The sequence below is a fragment of the Oncorhynchus gorbuscha genome, linkage group LG08, assembly GCF_021184085.1.
Source record: "Oncorhynchus gorbuscha isolate QuinsamMale2020 ecotype Even-year linkage group LG08, OgorEven_v1.0, whole genome shotgun sequence".
NCBI classification, from domain to species: domain Eukaryota; kingdom Metazoa; phylum Chordata; class Actinopteri; order Salmoniformes; family Salmonidae; genus Oncorhynchus; species Oncorhynchus gorbuscha.
This window is the reverse complement of record NC_060180.1, coordinates 52865173-52881416: the sequence shown is the minus strand read 5'-3', so window position 1 is coordinate 52881416 and position 16244 is coordinate 52865173. Positions and strand designations below refer to the sequence as shown.

The 16244-nt window shown below is 44.5% G+C and overlaps 1 protein-coding gene across 2 annotated transcripts in view; it reads right to left on the bottom strand.

The window, feature by feature from the left end:
- The window catches only part of LOC124041806 (solute carrier family 12 member 7-like), an 82284-nt gene that overhangs the window by 18963 nt on the left and 47077 nt on the right, over positions 1-16244 (bottom strand). For both annotated transcript variants that reach the window (XM_046359851.1, XM_046359850.1), the window contains exons 9-17: positions 15952-16119; positions 15602-15700; positions 15382-15439; positions 14737-14911; positions 14532-14650; positions 14336-14434; positions 8698-8817; positions 7986-8090; positions 4065-4233 (exon numbers count right to left, since the gene is read on the bottom strand). In XM_046359851.1, coding sequence (XP_046215807.1) covers positions 4065-4233; positions 7986-8090; positions 8698-8817; positions 14336-14434; positions 14532-14650; positions 14737-14911; positions 15382-15439; positions 15602-15700; positions 15952-16119 — 1112 coding nt within the window. The remainder of the gene's footprint in view (positions 1-4064; positions 4234-7985; positions 8091-8697; positions 8818-14335; positions 14435-14531; positions 14651-14736; positions 14912-15381; positions 15440-15601; positions 15701-15951; positions 16120-16244) is intronic.

Genomic DNA, 16244 nt, shown 5'->3' with positions numbered 1-16244 from the left:
AGAAACTTTTGTAACCCTTTCCAGCTTTATGCAAGTCATCAATTCTTAATCTTAGGTCTTCTGAGATCTCTTTTGTTCGAGGCATGGTTCACATCAGGCAATGTTTCTTGTGAGTGTTTTTTATAAGGCAAGGCAGCTCTAACCAACATCTCCAATCTCGTCTCATTGATTGGACTCCAGATTAGCTGACTCCTGACTCCAATTAGCTTTCGGAGAAGTCATTAGCCTAGGGGTTCACATACTTTTCCCAACCTACACAGTAAATGTTTAAATTATATATTCAATATAGACAAGAGAAATACAATAATGTGTGTGTTATTAGTTATTAGATGACCAGATTACATTTGATCAAATCCAGGTAATTCTTTATAAATACTTTCTAAACTTGGACCTTAAGTCAAGAGTGAGTGACCAAAATAATGTTTCAACATGTATGGCTAATAATTGGAAACATCTATACAGCTGACTGCAGGAATCTTTACAGAGCCAGTGGAGTTAGATGTCACAAAGCGTTTTATTGACCCCTTCGTACTTGAAATAGACTAGTCAGAACATATCATTGAACTTGGCCAGAGGGTAGCATGACAGAACAAGACTGAAATGCAGCTTTCATCAGACTGTAATCTGGGACGAGGAAGAGGACAGAGAGTGAGGTGCACAGAGCAGTATGTAATTATGTATAAAATTGTAACATTTTGTCCCAGAGGGCAATTGGCTTTGCAGCAGGTAAAAAACATATAACATCTACATGGATCACAATGATAATTCACCAGTACTCATCTCATAAGTACACCAGTACACCAGTACTCATAACAGCTTGCCTCTATGATGTTTCAGTGCACCCCTCTGACCTGCCAGCAGGTGGCAGAGCTTTCTGTTTTGAGATCATGAATTGAGAACTCAATACACCTCAATGAGGTGAAAGCAAAGGAGTAAGCAAGCCTGTTAGAGTCAGGGATAATAATGCATATACTAGCACTTGTAGTGTGCTTGCCAAAAGCGTGCTCGACAAAGACTCCAGCCACCCGAGAGATGGACTGTTCTCCATGCTCACATCCGGCAGGCGTTACCGGTGCATCAAGGCTCAGACCAACAGACTCCTAAACAGCTTCTATCCCCTGGCCAGCCATAAGACTGTTAAAATGGCTAACAACTACTGGTCTCCCTCTCCCACAGACTATCCACACAGACCATCCACAGGTCTCCACCGATGTATTACTGCATTACACTGCTGTCCATTGATTATCATTAGTATTTATCCATTTATCCTGCTACTGGTCACTATTACTACTGTTTACATGTTTATACATACACATTAATATATACCAGTAGTATATTACCATAAGTATTTATATATTTCTATATTATATATTATATAGTTACTTTTTCAGCAGTGTTTACATGTACACTGAGTATATAAGAACACCTGCTCTTTCCATGACATAGACTGACCAGGTGAAAGCCATGATCCCTTATTGATGTTACTTGTTAAATCCACTTCAATCAGTATAGATGAAGGAGGAGACAGGTTAAAGAAGGATTTTTAAGTCTTGAGTTTTCTTTGCCATGGATTGTGTGTGTGCCATTCAGAGGGTGAATGGGTAAGCCAAATAATGAATTGCCTTTGAATGGGGTATGGTAGTAGTTTGAGTGTTTGAAGAACTGCAACAGTGCTGTGCTATTCACGCTGAACTTTTTTGGTTACTACATGATTCCATATGTATTATTTCATAGTTTTGATGTCTTCTCTATGTAGAAAATAGTAAAAAATAAGAAAAACCCCTGAATGAGTAGGTGTCCAAACTTTTCACTGGTACAGATCAAATCACATTCATTTTTAAAGCCCTTCTTACATCAGCTAATATCTCAAAGTGCTGTACAGAAACCCAGCCTAAAACCCCAAACAGCAAGCAATGCAGGTGTAGAAGCACGGTGGCTAGGAAAAACTCCCTAGAAAGGCCAGAACCTACCAAGAAACCTAGAGAGGAACCAGGCTATGAGGGGTGGAGCCTCTTCTGGCTGTGCCCGGTGGAGATTATAACAGAACATAGCCAAGATGTTCAAACCTTCATAGATGACCAGCAGGGTCAAATAATAATAAATCACAGTGGATGTCGAGGGTTCAACAGGTCAGCACATCAGGAGTAAATGTCAGTTGGCTTTTTATAGCCGACCAGTCAGAGTATCTCTACCGCTCCTGCTGTCTCTAGAGAGTTGAACAGCACGCATGCTTGTATGCATGTATGTATGAGTGATGCACCGATATTACCGTTTTGGCCGATATCCGATATTTTCTTTGCCAAAAAACCTGATACTTGATATTAAACATTTTAGCTGCCTTTTAAGCATTCTAGTACAGTTAAATAGTTAACACACACCCATGGACGCTGTGTTCTAAGTGCAAGAGGTCATTGTTTGCAGGCTGGTTGTATTGATGCTAGCTAGCTACTCCAGAAGCTGCGGTCGAACAAATGATGCTTTATTACCAACGCGGTATTGTAAACACATTGTTTGTGGCTGGTGATTGCAGATTTTTTTGTACAGCTTTGACAGTGCTACACCCAAACGGTGTTCCATAGTATGAATGTCGTTAAGCTAATAGCAGTGACGCTATTACTATGTATCTCCGGTAGGGCAACATCGGAAAAATAGCACACTTGTTAGTGTTAACCGGTGCACGACCAGTCCGAAAGCCATAATCTCCCATGACAGAGAACGGTTGATTGTCAAGGACAATGAAATCCATTATCAAGGAATTCGCCTTTGAGTTGTCTCGCTGAAATATTGTTACTCTTTCAAATGACTGCTTGACTTGTTCACTACTCGAACCACACAGCTGACATTGTGGGCAAGTTTAGGAACGCTGTGTTGCACGTATCGTCATGCACGTCATGTACCTTTGTTATATAGGTATGCACGTCAGCTTTGACATTGGTTTTGCACATCTGGCGTTAAAACTAGACATCGGGCCGATATCAATGTTGCCATTTTTAGCTAATATCGGGCCGATTCCGATATGTTCACCGATATATCGTGCATCCCTAGTATGTATGTATGTATGTATGTATGTATGTATGTATGTATGTATGTATGTATGTATGTATGTATGTATGTATGTATGTATGTATGTATGTATGTATGTATGTATGTATGTATGTATGTATGTATGTATGTACGTGTACGTAGGTACGTAGGTACGTACGTACGTATGTATGTATGTATGAAAATATCAGTGATGTTATCGTCGCAAGGGGAGGGTGCTAGAGTATGGAAAACAGAGGTGACAATAATTTTGACCCGGTATCTTTCGAGATTCTATAAAAAATTATTTTAAAGTAAAATTTATTTGTATTAGTATAAAATAATATACCAATCATTTTGAGCATAGAATATCACTCAGTACTTATTTTACGCAGTCTTTTTTGCTCATATTTATCAAGGTTGCCAATAATTATGGACCTAACTGTGTGACTGACTGCAATAAGGGGAATTTAAAAAGAGTGTATTGTCTTTTACATAAACAAATGAACTATGCTATTGTTGATTTGATTTCACGCCGCATAGCCTAGGCTACTAAGCACAGTAACATAAATAATGCTATTCTCTTCTTTTGAAATAAATTGTATTTGTTGCATAATGTTTTTTAAGGCCTGCATAAATGGAAATTATATTAGATTTCTTTGTGATTGTGTATATTAAATGGACTTGGACTGGTAAAATAAACGCCTGCAGCATTGGTCAATTCGAATTTGTCGAGGCCCGGCTATTCTAGTTTTAAAGAGAAAAATAAATGGATTTTGTGTCTGTCATACCATTAGTATTGTATCCTCTTCTACATTATTAAATTGAAGGATGACCATCATGTCTCGTTGTCAAGATTCACATGAGGGTGTTTGTGAAAGAAAGTAACTATAACGCGTTACTCTGCACAAAGTAATTTTCATAAAGTAACGTGTTACATTGAAAGTAAGGAGTAAAATATTACTTTCCCAAGTAACAAATCCCAACAATGGATACGAATTCCCTGCCGCCATGATCATGTGATATGAGTGTCTCAGTCTCACCTGCTCTGCGCTCTTGGCCTCAGCTCCCAGGGTCATGTAGGTGCCCTCAAGCACAGAGCTGACGATGGTCAGGCCTTTCCCTGCCTTCAGCTGGGTGGTGAAGGACAGCAGACGAGGGTGTTTCACCCCCAGGTCTGAATCCAACTTCAGTAGCACCAGTAGCTGAGGCCTGAGGGGAGAGATAAGGTAAAGTACAGTCAGTATATGTCAATAGATAGGCATCAGGAAAAGCCCAAAAACTAGGTCACCAGACAGAACATCAAGACAACTGTGTGTATTGTGCATCAGATCTACACTAGATTCTACAGTCTTCAAACTGACAATGCACCCCTGTTTTGATTTCTAAGACATTCTTGTATCTTTCACAACTAAAGCTGCCAAATAACTCTAAATCTAGTATATATAACCTGTTTCAAATGGTCCCTTTTACGCTCAACATAGTCACTTCAAATGCCCACTCGCTCTGTCATGGGAAAAATATCCTTTCTATTTTATTCAGCTAAGTTCAATTATATTTTTCTTACTATAAAATCATATAAAATAATGGCACAGGACTTATAAGCTGATAAGCATCAGCTAAACTAACAAGCCTACAAATAAAATCAAAGTCTATTTGTCAAGTGCGCCGAATACAACCTTAGTGAAATGCTTACTTACAGGCTCTAACCAATAGTGCAAAAAAGTTATTAGGTGAACAATAGGTAAGTAAAGAAATAAAAAGTAAAAAGACTGAAAAATAACAGTAGCGAGGCGATATACATGTACATGTAGATTTGGTTAAAGTGACTATGCATATATGATGAACAGAGAGTAACCCCCAAAGAGGGGTTGGCAGGTGGTGGGACACAATGCAGATAGACCGGTTAGCCAATGTGCGGGAGCACTGGTTGGTCGGCCCAATTGAGGTAGCATGTACATGAATGTATAGTTAAAGTGACTATGCATATATGATAAACAGAGAGTAGCAGCAGTGTAAAAGAGAGGTTGGGGGTGGAACACAATGCAAATAGTCCGGGTAGACATTTGATTACCTGTTCAGGAGTCTTATGGCTTGGGGGTAAAAACTGTTGAGAAGCATTTTTGTCCTAGACTTGGCACTCCAGTACCATTTGCCATGCGGGAGTAGAGAGAACTGTCTATGACTGGGGTGGCTGGGGTCTTTGACAATTTTTAGGGCCGCCTGGTGTAGAGGTCCTGGATGGCAGGCAGCTTAGCCCCAGTGATGTACTGGGCCGTAGACACTACCCTCTGTAGTGCCTTGAGGTCGGAGGCCGAGCAATTGCCGTACCAAGCAGTGATACAGCAGTGATGTTGCAGCTGTAGAACCTTTTGAGGATCTGAGGACCCATGCCAAATCTTTTAGTTTCCTGAGGGGGAATAGGCTTTGTCGTGTCCTCTTCACGACCGTCTTGGTGTGTTTGAACCATTCTAGTTTGTTGGTGATGTGGACACCAAGGAACTTGAAGCTCTCAACCTGCTCCACTACAGCCCCGTCGATGAGAATGGAGGTGTGCTCTCACAGCATTCTCACATAGGTGTTCATTTTGTCCAGGTGGGAAAGGGCAGTGTGGAGTGCAATAGAGATTGCATCATCTGTGGATCTGTTTGGGCAGTATGCAAATTGGAGTGGGTCTAGGACTTCTGGAATAATGGTGTTGATGGGAGCCATTTACCAGCCTTTCAAAGCACTTCATGGCTACGGACATGAGTGCTACGGGTCTGTAGTTATTTAGGCAGGTTGCCTTTGTGTTCTTGGGCACAGGGAATATGGTGGTCTACTTGAAACATGTTGGTATTACAGACTAAATCAGGTACATGTTGAAAAGGTCAGTGAACACCTGCCAGTTGGTCAGCACATGCCTGGAGCACACGTCCTGATAATACATCTGGCCCAGCAGCCTTGTGAATGTTGACCTGTTTAAAGGTCTTACTCACGTCGGCTACGAAGAGCGTGATCACACAGTCGTCCAGAACAGCTGATGGTCTCATGCATGCCACAGTGTTGCTTGCCTTGAAGCGAGCATAGAAGTGATTTAGCTCATCTGGTAGGCTCGTGTCACTGGGCAGCTCGCAGCTGTGCTTTCCTTTGTAAGTCTGTAAAAGTTGGCAAGCCCTGCCACATAAGACGAGCGTCGGAGACGGTGTAGTATGATTCAATCTTAGCCCTGTATTGACGCTTTGCCTGTTTGTTAGTTTGTCGCAGGGCATAACAGGATTTCTTATAAGCTTCCGGGTTAGAGTCCCGCACCTTGAAAGCGGCACCTTTAGCTCAGTGTGAATGTTGCCTGTAATTCTGGTTGGGGTATGTACGTACAGTCACTGTGGGGACGACGTCCTCAATGCACTTATTGATAAAGCCAGTGACTGATGTGGTGTATTCCTCAATGCTATTGGAAGAATCCCGGAACATGTTCCAGTCTGTGATAACAAAACAGTCCTGTAGTTTAGCATCTGCTCATCTGACCACTTTTTTATAGACCGTGTCACTGGTGCTTCCTGCTTTCATTTTTGCTTGTAAGCAGGAATCAGGAGGATAGAGTTCTGGTCGGATTTACCAAATGGTGGGTGAGGGAGAGCTTTGTACGCCTCTCTCTGTGTGGAGTACAGATGTACTAGAAGTTTTCCCCCTCTGGTTGCACATTTAACATGTTGATAGAAATGAGGTAGAATTGATTTAAATTTCCCTGCTTTAAAGTCTCTGGCCACTAGGAGCACGGCCTCTGGGTGAGTGGTTGCTTGTTTGGTTATTTCCTTATACAGCTGACTGAGTGCGGTCTTAGTGCCAGCGTCAGCCTGTGGTGGCAAATAAATGGCCATGAAAAGTATAGCTGAAACTTCTATAGGCAAGTAGTGTGGCCTGCAATTTATCACAATATACTCCACTTCAGGCAAGCAAAATCTTCCTTAGACTTCCTTAGATTTCCTCCACCACCTGTTGTTTACAAATATGCACAGACTGCCCCCCCCTCGTCTTACCGGACTGTGCTGTTCTCTATCTTGCCTGTGCAGTGTATATCCCGCTAGCTGAATATCCATGTCGTAATTCAGCCACGATTCCGTGAAACATAGGATATTACAGTTTTTAATGTCCCTTTGGTAGGATATTCGTGATCGTGCCTTGTCTAATTTATTGTCCAACGATTGCACGTTCGTGAGTAATTTTGACGGTAACGGCAGCTTTCCCACTCGCCTTCTGCCGATCCTCACGAGGCATCCCGCTCTGTGTCCTCTGTACCTGCGTCTCTTCCTCTTGCAAATAATTGGGATGTTGGCCTTGTTGGGTGTTAGAAGAATGTCATGTGTGTCCTGCTTGTTGAAGAAAAAAATCTTTGTCTAATCCGAGGTGAGTGATCGCTGTCCTGATATCCAGAAGCTCTTTTTTTTGCCGTAAGATACAGTTGCAGAAACATTATGTACAAAATAAATGACAAATAACGCAAAAAACCCACATAATAGCACAATTGCTTGGGCGCTAGTAAACCTGCAGGCATTGCTTCCGGCGCCATTTTCTGTCAATGCCTATGGCATGGAGCATAGCAAGATAACATAGGCCTACAGTAGGCCAACTCATACTCTGTTCTTCTGAAACACATTTTCTTCATATCATAATGTTTGTTTGGACCCAACTAAAACAAATAATGGATTTATTGTGATGGTGTAAATTAAATTACATTTATTTGACTTTCTTTTTTAAATGTTCCAAAGGTGTAGGTCAGCAGCTTGTGTGCATGGAGGCCAGGAGATGTTAATGTACATTTTCGGTCAATTACAGTGAGACCGGCGGTCTTTGCATGACAATAACCGTTGGACAAAATTCCATGACTCTTTGAAGAGGAAGGGTTTTATCATCACTATATATTAGCCCTTAGTTCATCAGGAGTCATCGCCACCCTACGCTCTACACAGTTCTCAGCCTCTCACCTCCAGTTCTTAGTGTGTGTTGGCACCTCCTCCAGGCGGATCAGAGCGTAGCGAGCAGCGTTCAGGGACAGCCCTCTGATCCCGTCTCCCCACTCCTTCTCTGCCCTGAGAGGAAAGAGAGTTCAATTATAGATTTGGTTTAACCTTCATATAACTAGGCAAGTCAGTTAAGAACAAATTCTTATTTACAATGACGGCCTACCCCAGCCATACCCTCCCCTAACCCAGACGACGCTGGGCCAATTGTGCGCCGCCCGATGGGACTCCCGATCACGGCCGGTTGTGATACAGCCCGGGTTGTGATACAGCCCGGGATCGAACCAGGGTCTGTAGTGACGCCTCTAGCACTGAGATGCAGTGCCTTAGAATGCTTCGCCACTCGGGAGCCCCTGAGATCAGAGTGGGTTAAAAAAGGCAGGAACACTATAGGATTACAGAGATCTCACACATTAGGTAACAAAAACAATGCACTAAACTGAAACCAATGCAATGCACCAAACTGTAACTTAAGCAAATGATAAGACACAGTCCAATACATGGGTTAAAGAAAGGGTGGGACACGTGTAGGGATGTATGATACAGTGTTATATTGTATTGTGTGGGGAATGGCCACTACATAAGTGCTGTTAGTCACACATTTAAGTACCACAACCAATGTAATTACAATACAGTACAATGTTATTGAGCTGTAATTGGGAAACCAAACTCTTACCCTCTGTACTCAATGTACTTATAGATGCATCCTGCAATGGTCATGGCTACCAGGGCATAGTACCAGGAGGAGATGAACATGAGGGAGAGACAGAGACTCATCCCCAGGAATGACAGAGTCCTGCAGGGACCAGAGAACAGGACAACAACAGGGGCTTATTTTTTGGATAGGCATTAGGTCAGTGTTCCTTAGTCCTGATATTTCTTGGACACCTACTTTTACTCCACATCAACACTAACACACCTGATTTAATTAATCAAGGGCTTGATGATTAGTTGATTGGTTGAATCAGGTGGGTTAGTGCTTGGTTGAAATAAAAAAATCTAACTTTGTTTGTCACAAACGCCGTATAGAACAAGTGTAGACCTTGAAATGCATACTTACAAGCCCTTAACAAACAATGCAGTTCCAGAAAGAGTTAAGAAAATATTTACCAAATAAACTAAAGTAAAAACTAATAAAAAGTAACAAAATAAAAATAACGAGGCTTTATACAGGGGGTACCGAGTCAATTTGCGGGGGTACAGGTTAGTCAAGGTAATTTCTACATGTATTTGATTAATTGTTCAGCAGTCTCATGGCTAGGGGGTAGAAGCTGTTAAGGAGCCTTTTGGTCCTAGATGTGGCACTCTGGTACCGCTTGACATGCGGTAACATAGAGAACAGTCCATGACTTGGGTGGTTGAAGTCTCAATTTTTAGGGCCTTCCTCTGACACCACCTGTATTAGAGGTCCTGGATGGCAGGAAGCATGGTCTCAGTGATGTAATGGGCCGTACGCACTACCCTCTGTAGCGACTTATGGTGAGACGCCTGAGCAGTTGCCATACCAGGCAGTAATGCAACCGGTCGAGATGCTCTCGATGGTGCAGCTGTAGAACTTTTTGAGGATCTGGGGACCCATGCCAAACCTTTTCAGTCTCCTGAGGGCCGGCTCGGTCCTCCCCTCCCGCTCCGTGGCTTGACGACTCAATGCGAGCTCACAGAACAGGGCTCCGGAAGGCCGAGCGGAAATGGAGGAAAACTCGCCTCCCTGTGGACCTGGCATCCTTTCACTCCCTCCTCTCTACATTTTCCTCCTCTGTCTCTGCTGCTAAAGCCACTTTCTACCACTCTAAATTCCAAGCATCTGCCTCTAACCCTAGGAAGCTCTTTGCCACATTCTCCTCCCTCCTGAATCCTCCTCCCCCCCCCCCCTCCTCCCTCTCTGCAGATGACTTCGTCAACCATTATGAAAAGAAGATCGACGACATCCGATCCTCGTTTGCTAAGTCAAACAACACCGCTGGTTCTGCTCACACTGCCCTACCCTGTGCTCTGACCTCTTTCTCCCCTCTCTCTCCAGATGAAATCTCGCGTCTTGTGACGGCCGGCCGCCCAACAACCTGCCCGCTCGACCCTATCCCCTCCTCTCTTCTCCAGACCATTTCCGGAGACCTTCTCCCTTACCTCACCTCGCTCATCAACTTATCCCTGACCGCTGGCTACGTCCCTTCCGTCTTCAAGAGAGCGAGAGTTGCACCCCTTCTGAAAAAACCTACACTCGATCCCTCCGATGTCAACAACTACAGACCAGTATCCCTTCTTTCTTTTCTCTCCAAAACTCTTGAACGTGCCATCCTTGGTCAGCTCTCCCGCTATCTCTCTCAGAATGACCTTCTTGATCCAAATCAGTCAGGTTTCAAGACTAGTCATTCAACTGAGACTGCTCTTCTCTGTATCACGGAGGCGCTCCGCACCGCTAAAGCTAACTCTCTCTCCTCTGCTCTCATCCTTCTAGACCTATCGGCTGCCTTCGATACTGTGAACCATCAGATCCTCCTCTCCACCCTCTCCGAGTTGGGCATCTCCGGCGCGGCCCACACTTGGATTGCGTCCTACCTGACAGGTCGCTCCTACCAGGTGGCGTGGCGAGAATCTGTCTCCTCACCACGCGCTCTCACCACTGGTGTCCCCCAGGGCTCTGTTCTAGGCCCTCTCCTATTCTCGCTATACACCAAGTCACTTGGCTCTGTCATAACCTCACATGGTCTCTCCTATCATTGCTATGCAGACGACACACAATTAATCTTCTCCTTTCCCCCTTCTGATGACCAGGTGGCGAATCGCATCTCTGCATGTCTGGCAGACATATCAGTGTGGATGACGGATCACCACCTCAAGCTGAACTTCGGCAAGACAGAGCTGCTCTTCCTCCCGGGAAGGACTGCCCGTTCCATGATCTCGCCATCACGGTTGACAACTCCATTGTGTCCTCCTCCCAGAGCGCTAAGAACCTTGGCGTGATCCTGGACAACAAACTGTCGTTCTCAACTAATATCAAGGCGGTGGCCCGTTCCTGTAGGTTCATGCTCTACAACATCCGCAGAGTACGACCCTGCCTCACACAGGAAGCGGCGCAGGTCCTAATCCAGGCACTTGTCATCTCCCGTCTGGATTACTGCAACTCGCTGTTGGCTGGGCTCCCTGCCTGTGCCATTAAACCCCTACAACTCATCCAGAACGCCGCAGCCCGTCTAGTGTTCAACCTTCCCAAGTTCTCTCACGTCACCCCGCTCCTCCGCTCTCTCCACTGGCTTCCAGTTGAAGCTCGCATCCGCTACAAGACCATGGTGCTTGCCTACGGAGCTGTGAGGGGAACGGCACCTCAGTACCTCCAGGCTCTGATCAGGCCCTACACCCAAATAAGGGCACTGCGTTCATCCACCTCTGGCCTGCTCGCCTCCCTACCACTGAGGAAGTACAGTTCCCGCTCAGCTCAGTCAAAACTGTTCGCTGCTCTGGCTCCCCAATGGTGGAACAAACTCCCTCACGACGCCAGGACAGCGGAGTCAATCACCACCTTCCGGAGACACCTGAAACCCCACCTCTTTAAGGAATACCTAGGATAGGATAAAGTAATCCTTCTCACCCCCCCCCCTTAAAATATTTAGATGCACTATTGTAAAGTGGTTGTTCCACTGGATGTCATAAGGTGAATGCACCAATTTGTAAGTCGCTCTGGATAAGAGCGTCTGCTAAATGACTTAAATGTAAATGTTAAATGTAAAAGGTGTTGTCGTGCCCTCTTTACGACCATCTTTGGACCACGATAGTTCGCTGGTGATGTGGACACCAAGGAACTTGAAACTCTCGACCCGCTCCACTACAGCCCCGTCGATGAGAATGGGAGCCTGTTCGGCCCACCTTTTCCGGTAGTCCACGATCAGCTCCTTTGTCTTGCTCACATTGGAGGGAGAGGTTGTTGTCCTGGCACTGCACTATAGGCTGTCTCATCGTTGTCGGTAATCAGGCCTACCACTGTTGTGTGGTCAGCAAACGTAATGATGGTGTTGGAGTCATGTTTGGCCACGAAGTCGTGGGTTAACAGGGAGTACAGGATTGGACTAAGCACAAACCCTTGAGGGGCCCCCATGTTGAGGATCAGCATGGCAGACGTGTTGTTGCCTACCCTTACCACCTGGGGGGCAGCCCGTCAGGAAGTCCAGGATAAAGTTGCAGAGAGAGTTGTTTAGTCCCAACGTCCTTAGCTTAGAGATGAGCTTTGTGGGCACTATGGTGTTAAACACTGAGCTGTAGTCAATGAACAGCAATCTCACATTAGGTGTTCCTTTTGTCCAGGTGGGAAAGGGCAGTGTTGAGTGCGATTGCACCATCTGTGGATCTGTTGGGGCAGTCTGCGAATTGGAGTTGGTCTAGGGTATCCGGGATTATGCTGTTGATGTGAGCCATGAACAGCCTTTCAAAACACTTCATGGCTACTGATGTGAGTGCTACGGGGCAGTAATCATTTAGGCAGGTTACTCTCGCTTCCTTGGGCACAGGGACTATGGTGGTCTGCTTGAAACATGTAGGTATTACAAACTTGGTCAGGGAGAGTTTGAAAATGTCAGTGCAGACACTCTCCAGTTGGTCCGCGCATGCTTTGAGTACACGTCCTGGTAATTCCTCTGGCCCCACGGCTTTGTGAATGTTGACCTGTTTAAATGACTTGCTCACATCAACTACTGAGAGCGTTATCACAGTCGTCTGGGACAGCTGGTGCTCTCATGCATGCTTCAGTGTTGCTAGCCTGATAGGCTCGGGTCACTGGGTAGCTTGCGGCTGGGTTTGCAGTCCGTAATAGTTTGCAAGCCCTGCCACATCCGATGAGCATCAGAGCTGGTGTAGTAGGATTCAATCTTCATCCTGTATTGACGTTTTTCCTGTTTGATGCTTCGTCTGAGGGCGTAGCGGAATTTCTTATAAGCGTCCAGATTAGTGTCCCGCTCCTTGAAAGTGTCAGCTCTAGTCTTTAGCTCGATGCGGATGTTGCCTGTAATCCATGAATTCTGGTTGGGATATGTACGTACAGTCAATGTGGGGATGACGTCATCGATGCAATTATTGATGAAACCGATGACTGAGGCGGTATACTCCTCAATGCCATTGGAAGAATCCCGGAACATATTCCAGTCTGTGCTAGTAAAACAGTCCTGCGGCGTAGCATCCGCGTCATCTGACCACTTCCATATTGAGGGAGTCACTGGTACTCCCTGCTTTAGTTTTTGCTTGTAAGCAGGAATCAGGAGGATAGAATTATGGTCAGATTTGCCAAATGGAGGGTGAGGGAGAGCTTTGTATGCATCTCTGTGTGTGGAGTAAAGGTGGTCTAGAGTTGTTTTTCCTCTGGTTGCACATGTTACATGCTAGTAGAAATGAGGTAAAACTGATTTAAGTTTCCCTGCATTAAAGACCCCGGCCACTAGGAGCGCCGCTTCTGGATGAGCATTTTCTTGTTTGCTTATGGCTTTATACAGCTTGTTGAGTGTGGTCTTAGAGCCAGCATCGGTTTGTGGTGGTAAATAGACAGCTACAAAAAATATAGATGAACACTCTTGGTACATAGTGTGGTCTACAGTGTATCATAAGGTACTCCACACCTCAGGCGTGCAATACCTTGAGATTTATTTAATATTAGACATTGCGCAACAGCTGTTATTGACAAATAGATACACACCCCCACCCCTCGTCTTATCAGACAGAGCTTCTCGATCCTGCCGATGCATGGAAAATTCGTCCAGATCTGTATTATCCGTGTAATCGTTCAGCCATGACTCAGTGAAACATAAGATATTCAAGTTTTTAATGTCCCGTTGGTAGGATCGTCTATCATTTACATTGTTTTCCAATGATTACACATTGGCCAATAGAACGGATGGTAGTGGAGGTTCTCACGAGCCTACGAATTCTCAAACGGCAGCCCGATCTCCGACCCCTTTTTCTCTGTCTTTTCTTCACGCAAATTATGGGAATTTGGAACAGTTCCCAAGAAAGCAGTATATCATTCGTGTCGGACTTGTTAAAGAAGAAATACAGTTTCATCCAGTTCGAGGTGAGTAATTGCTGTTCTGATGTCCAGAAGTTATTTTCTGTCATAAGAGACGGTAGCAGCAACACTATGTACAAAATACGTTTAAAAAAAAAGTTACAAACAACGCTAAAAAAGTTACAAAATAGCACAGTTGGATAGGAGCTCGTAAAACGCCAGCCATCCCCTCCAGCGCCATTCTCAACAAAACCTGCACTCCTTGTGGGTCCAAAGGTCCAGAATGGAATATAATTGCATTTGGCGCTTTTGGTATGAGAAATAAACTCACCAGTGGTAAAACTTAAACCTGGGCCTCCAGTTGGGAGTGCGTAGCAGTGTCTGGACGGCACAGGCTAGGTTGACAAACAGGTAACACATCAGGAAAAACCTGCAACCCAGCCCCACGGAAAGGACAAATAAAGGTGACTTATTTTTGACCAGCAGGCTTTTGAGACAAGATTATTCACACAGAGCTAAACACTCACATTGAGAGAATGGGGGCAACAGCATCCAGTGATGCAATGAGGATTCCAATCTCACAGATACCAACAGTCATCAAGAGGGCCCAGGTAGGTTCCCCATTGGCTTTACCATGACCAAACACCTAGAGAGACAGACACAGAGAACTATCTGAAGTGTTACTGTTTTCGAGATGCAAAAGCAAGGGCAGAGTCTCTAGGACCTTCCTACCTGCAGAAAGGGGACGATCCCATCGCGTGCTATGGCCTGCAGCAGGCGAGGGGCGCCGGTGAGGCTCTGCAGCCCTGCACCACAGCAGGAGAAGAAGGAGCCAATCACGATTACCCACGGAGAAGGCCATGCCAGAGTTCCAATCACCAAGTTCTTCTTAACCGAGTCCCCAAATCTGTAGTAGAAATACACCCAGTTGAATGTTATACAAACACAGGAGAGAACTAGACCAAAAGAAAGACAGGCAAATTGAGGGACAAATCTGAGCATATACTGTACACATAATGAAAAACTCAGTAATAATCTTAGGCTGATTGGGACAGAACAACTAAACACCCTATCACATGACATTGAACTTGTTGGCACACAATGTTCTCTTTACAATGCTGTCTGTTTACGTGTGGTCTTTCCTTCTAAATGCGCAACAAGGGGGTATCTGTATGATAGCTATTTGATATAGAAATTATACAGAGCAGTAAAGGCTTCCGCATCAAAGTTACATAATGACATAACAGCTATTTCCAAATTGTAAATAATAATAGTTCTTACTTGGAAGTACTAACTGTGGAAAAATAATAATAGATGTATTTTATATAGCGCTTTTCACTATAAAGATAATCACAACGACACTTAAATAGTACTTACTTGTCTCTCAAAACGACACCCTCGATACAGGCACCAAATAGGACCACACAGGTCATGTCTGGGAGTTGTGTTTAAGATAGAAATAGTGCGCGCACACGCGCACACGCACACACACACACACACACACACACACACACACACACACACACACACACACACACACACACACACACACACACACACACACACACACACACACACACAGTTTCCCCAAGGATACAAATAAAAGAAGTGGTTGCTATGGCCAGAATGGTGCCGATGGGAATCGATCTCTGGGCATCTCTCAGGTCTCCAGATCTGTTGGAGCCCGCCATGATTCCTGTGATGGAAACACACATACCGTACCAGTCAAACGTTTGGACACACCTACTCATTCCAGGGTTTTCCTTGATTTTTTACAAATTTCTGCATTGTAAAATAATAGTGAAGACATAAAAAAATACATAGTTCTTCCAAACCTCAAGTTACAGTAGCACCCCAAAAATCTGCATGAGGGTGACAATCAATCAATAATGTCATATTATGGTAGTTCCATTATGTCTATGTTGCCAATATTGTCGCAATACCAACCTGTGACAGAGGGGAAGTAGATTCCCACCAGCAGAGTGAAGAAAGTGGAGATGTCGTTGAAGATGTAAGGCTTGTAGATATCTCTGGAGTTATCCTGGACTGGGACAGAAGACTGATTCTTCTTCTCTACCAACATCCCAATGGGTCCGTACTCACCCCACATGTTGTCTACGGGGGACACAGAGGAGTCACATTATAGTAGACTATAAACTGTTGATATCCAACTGTTTTGTCATTAGCTATTTAACCATTTGTATTATGCAATAACACATGTATTCCAATTGAGAAATAAC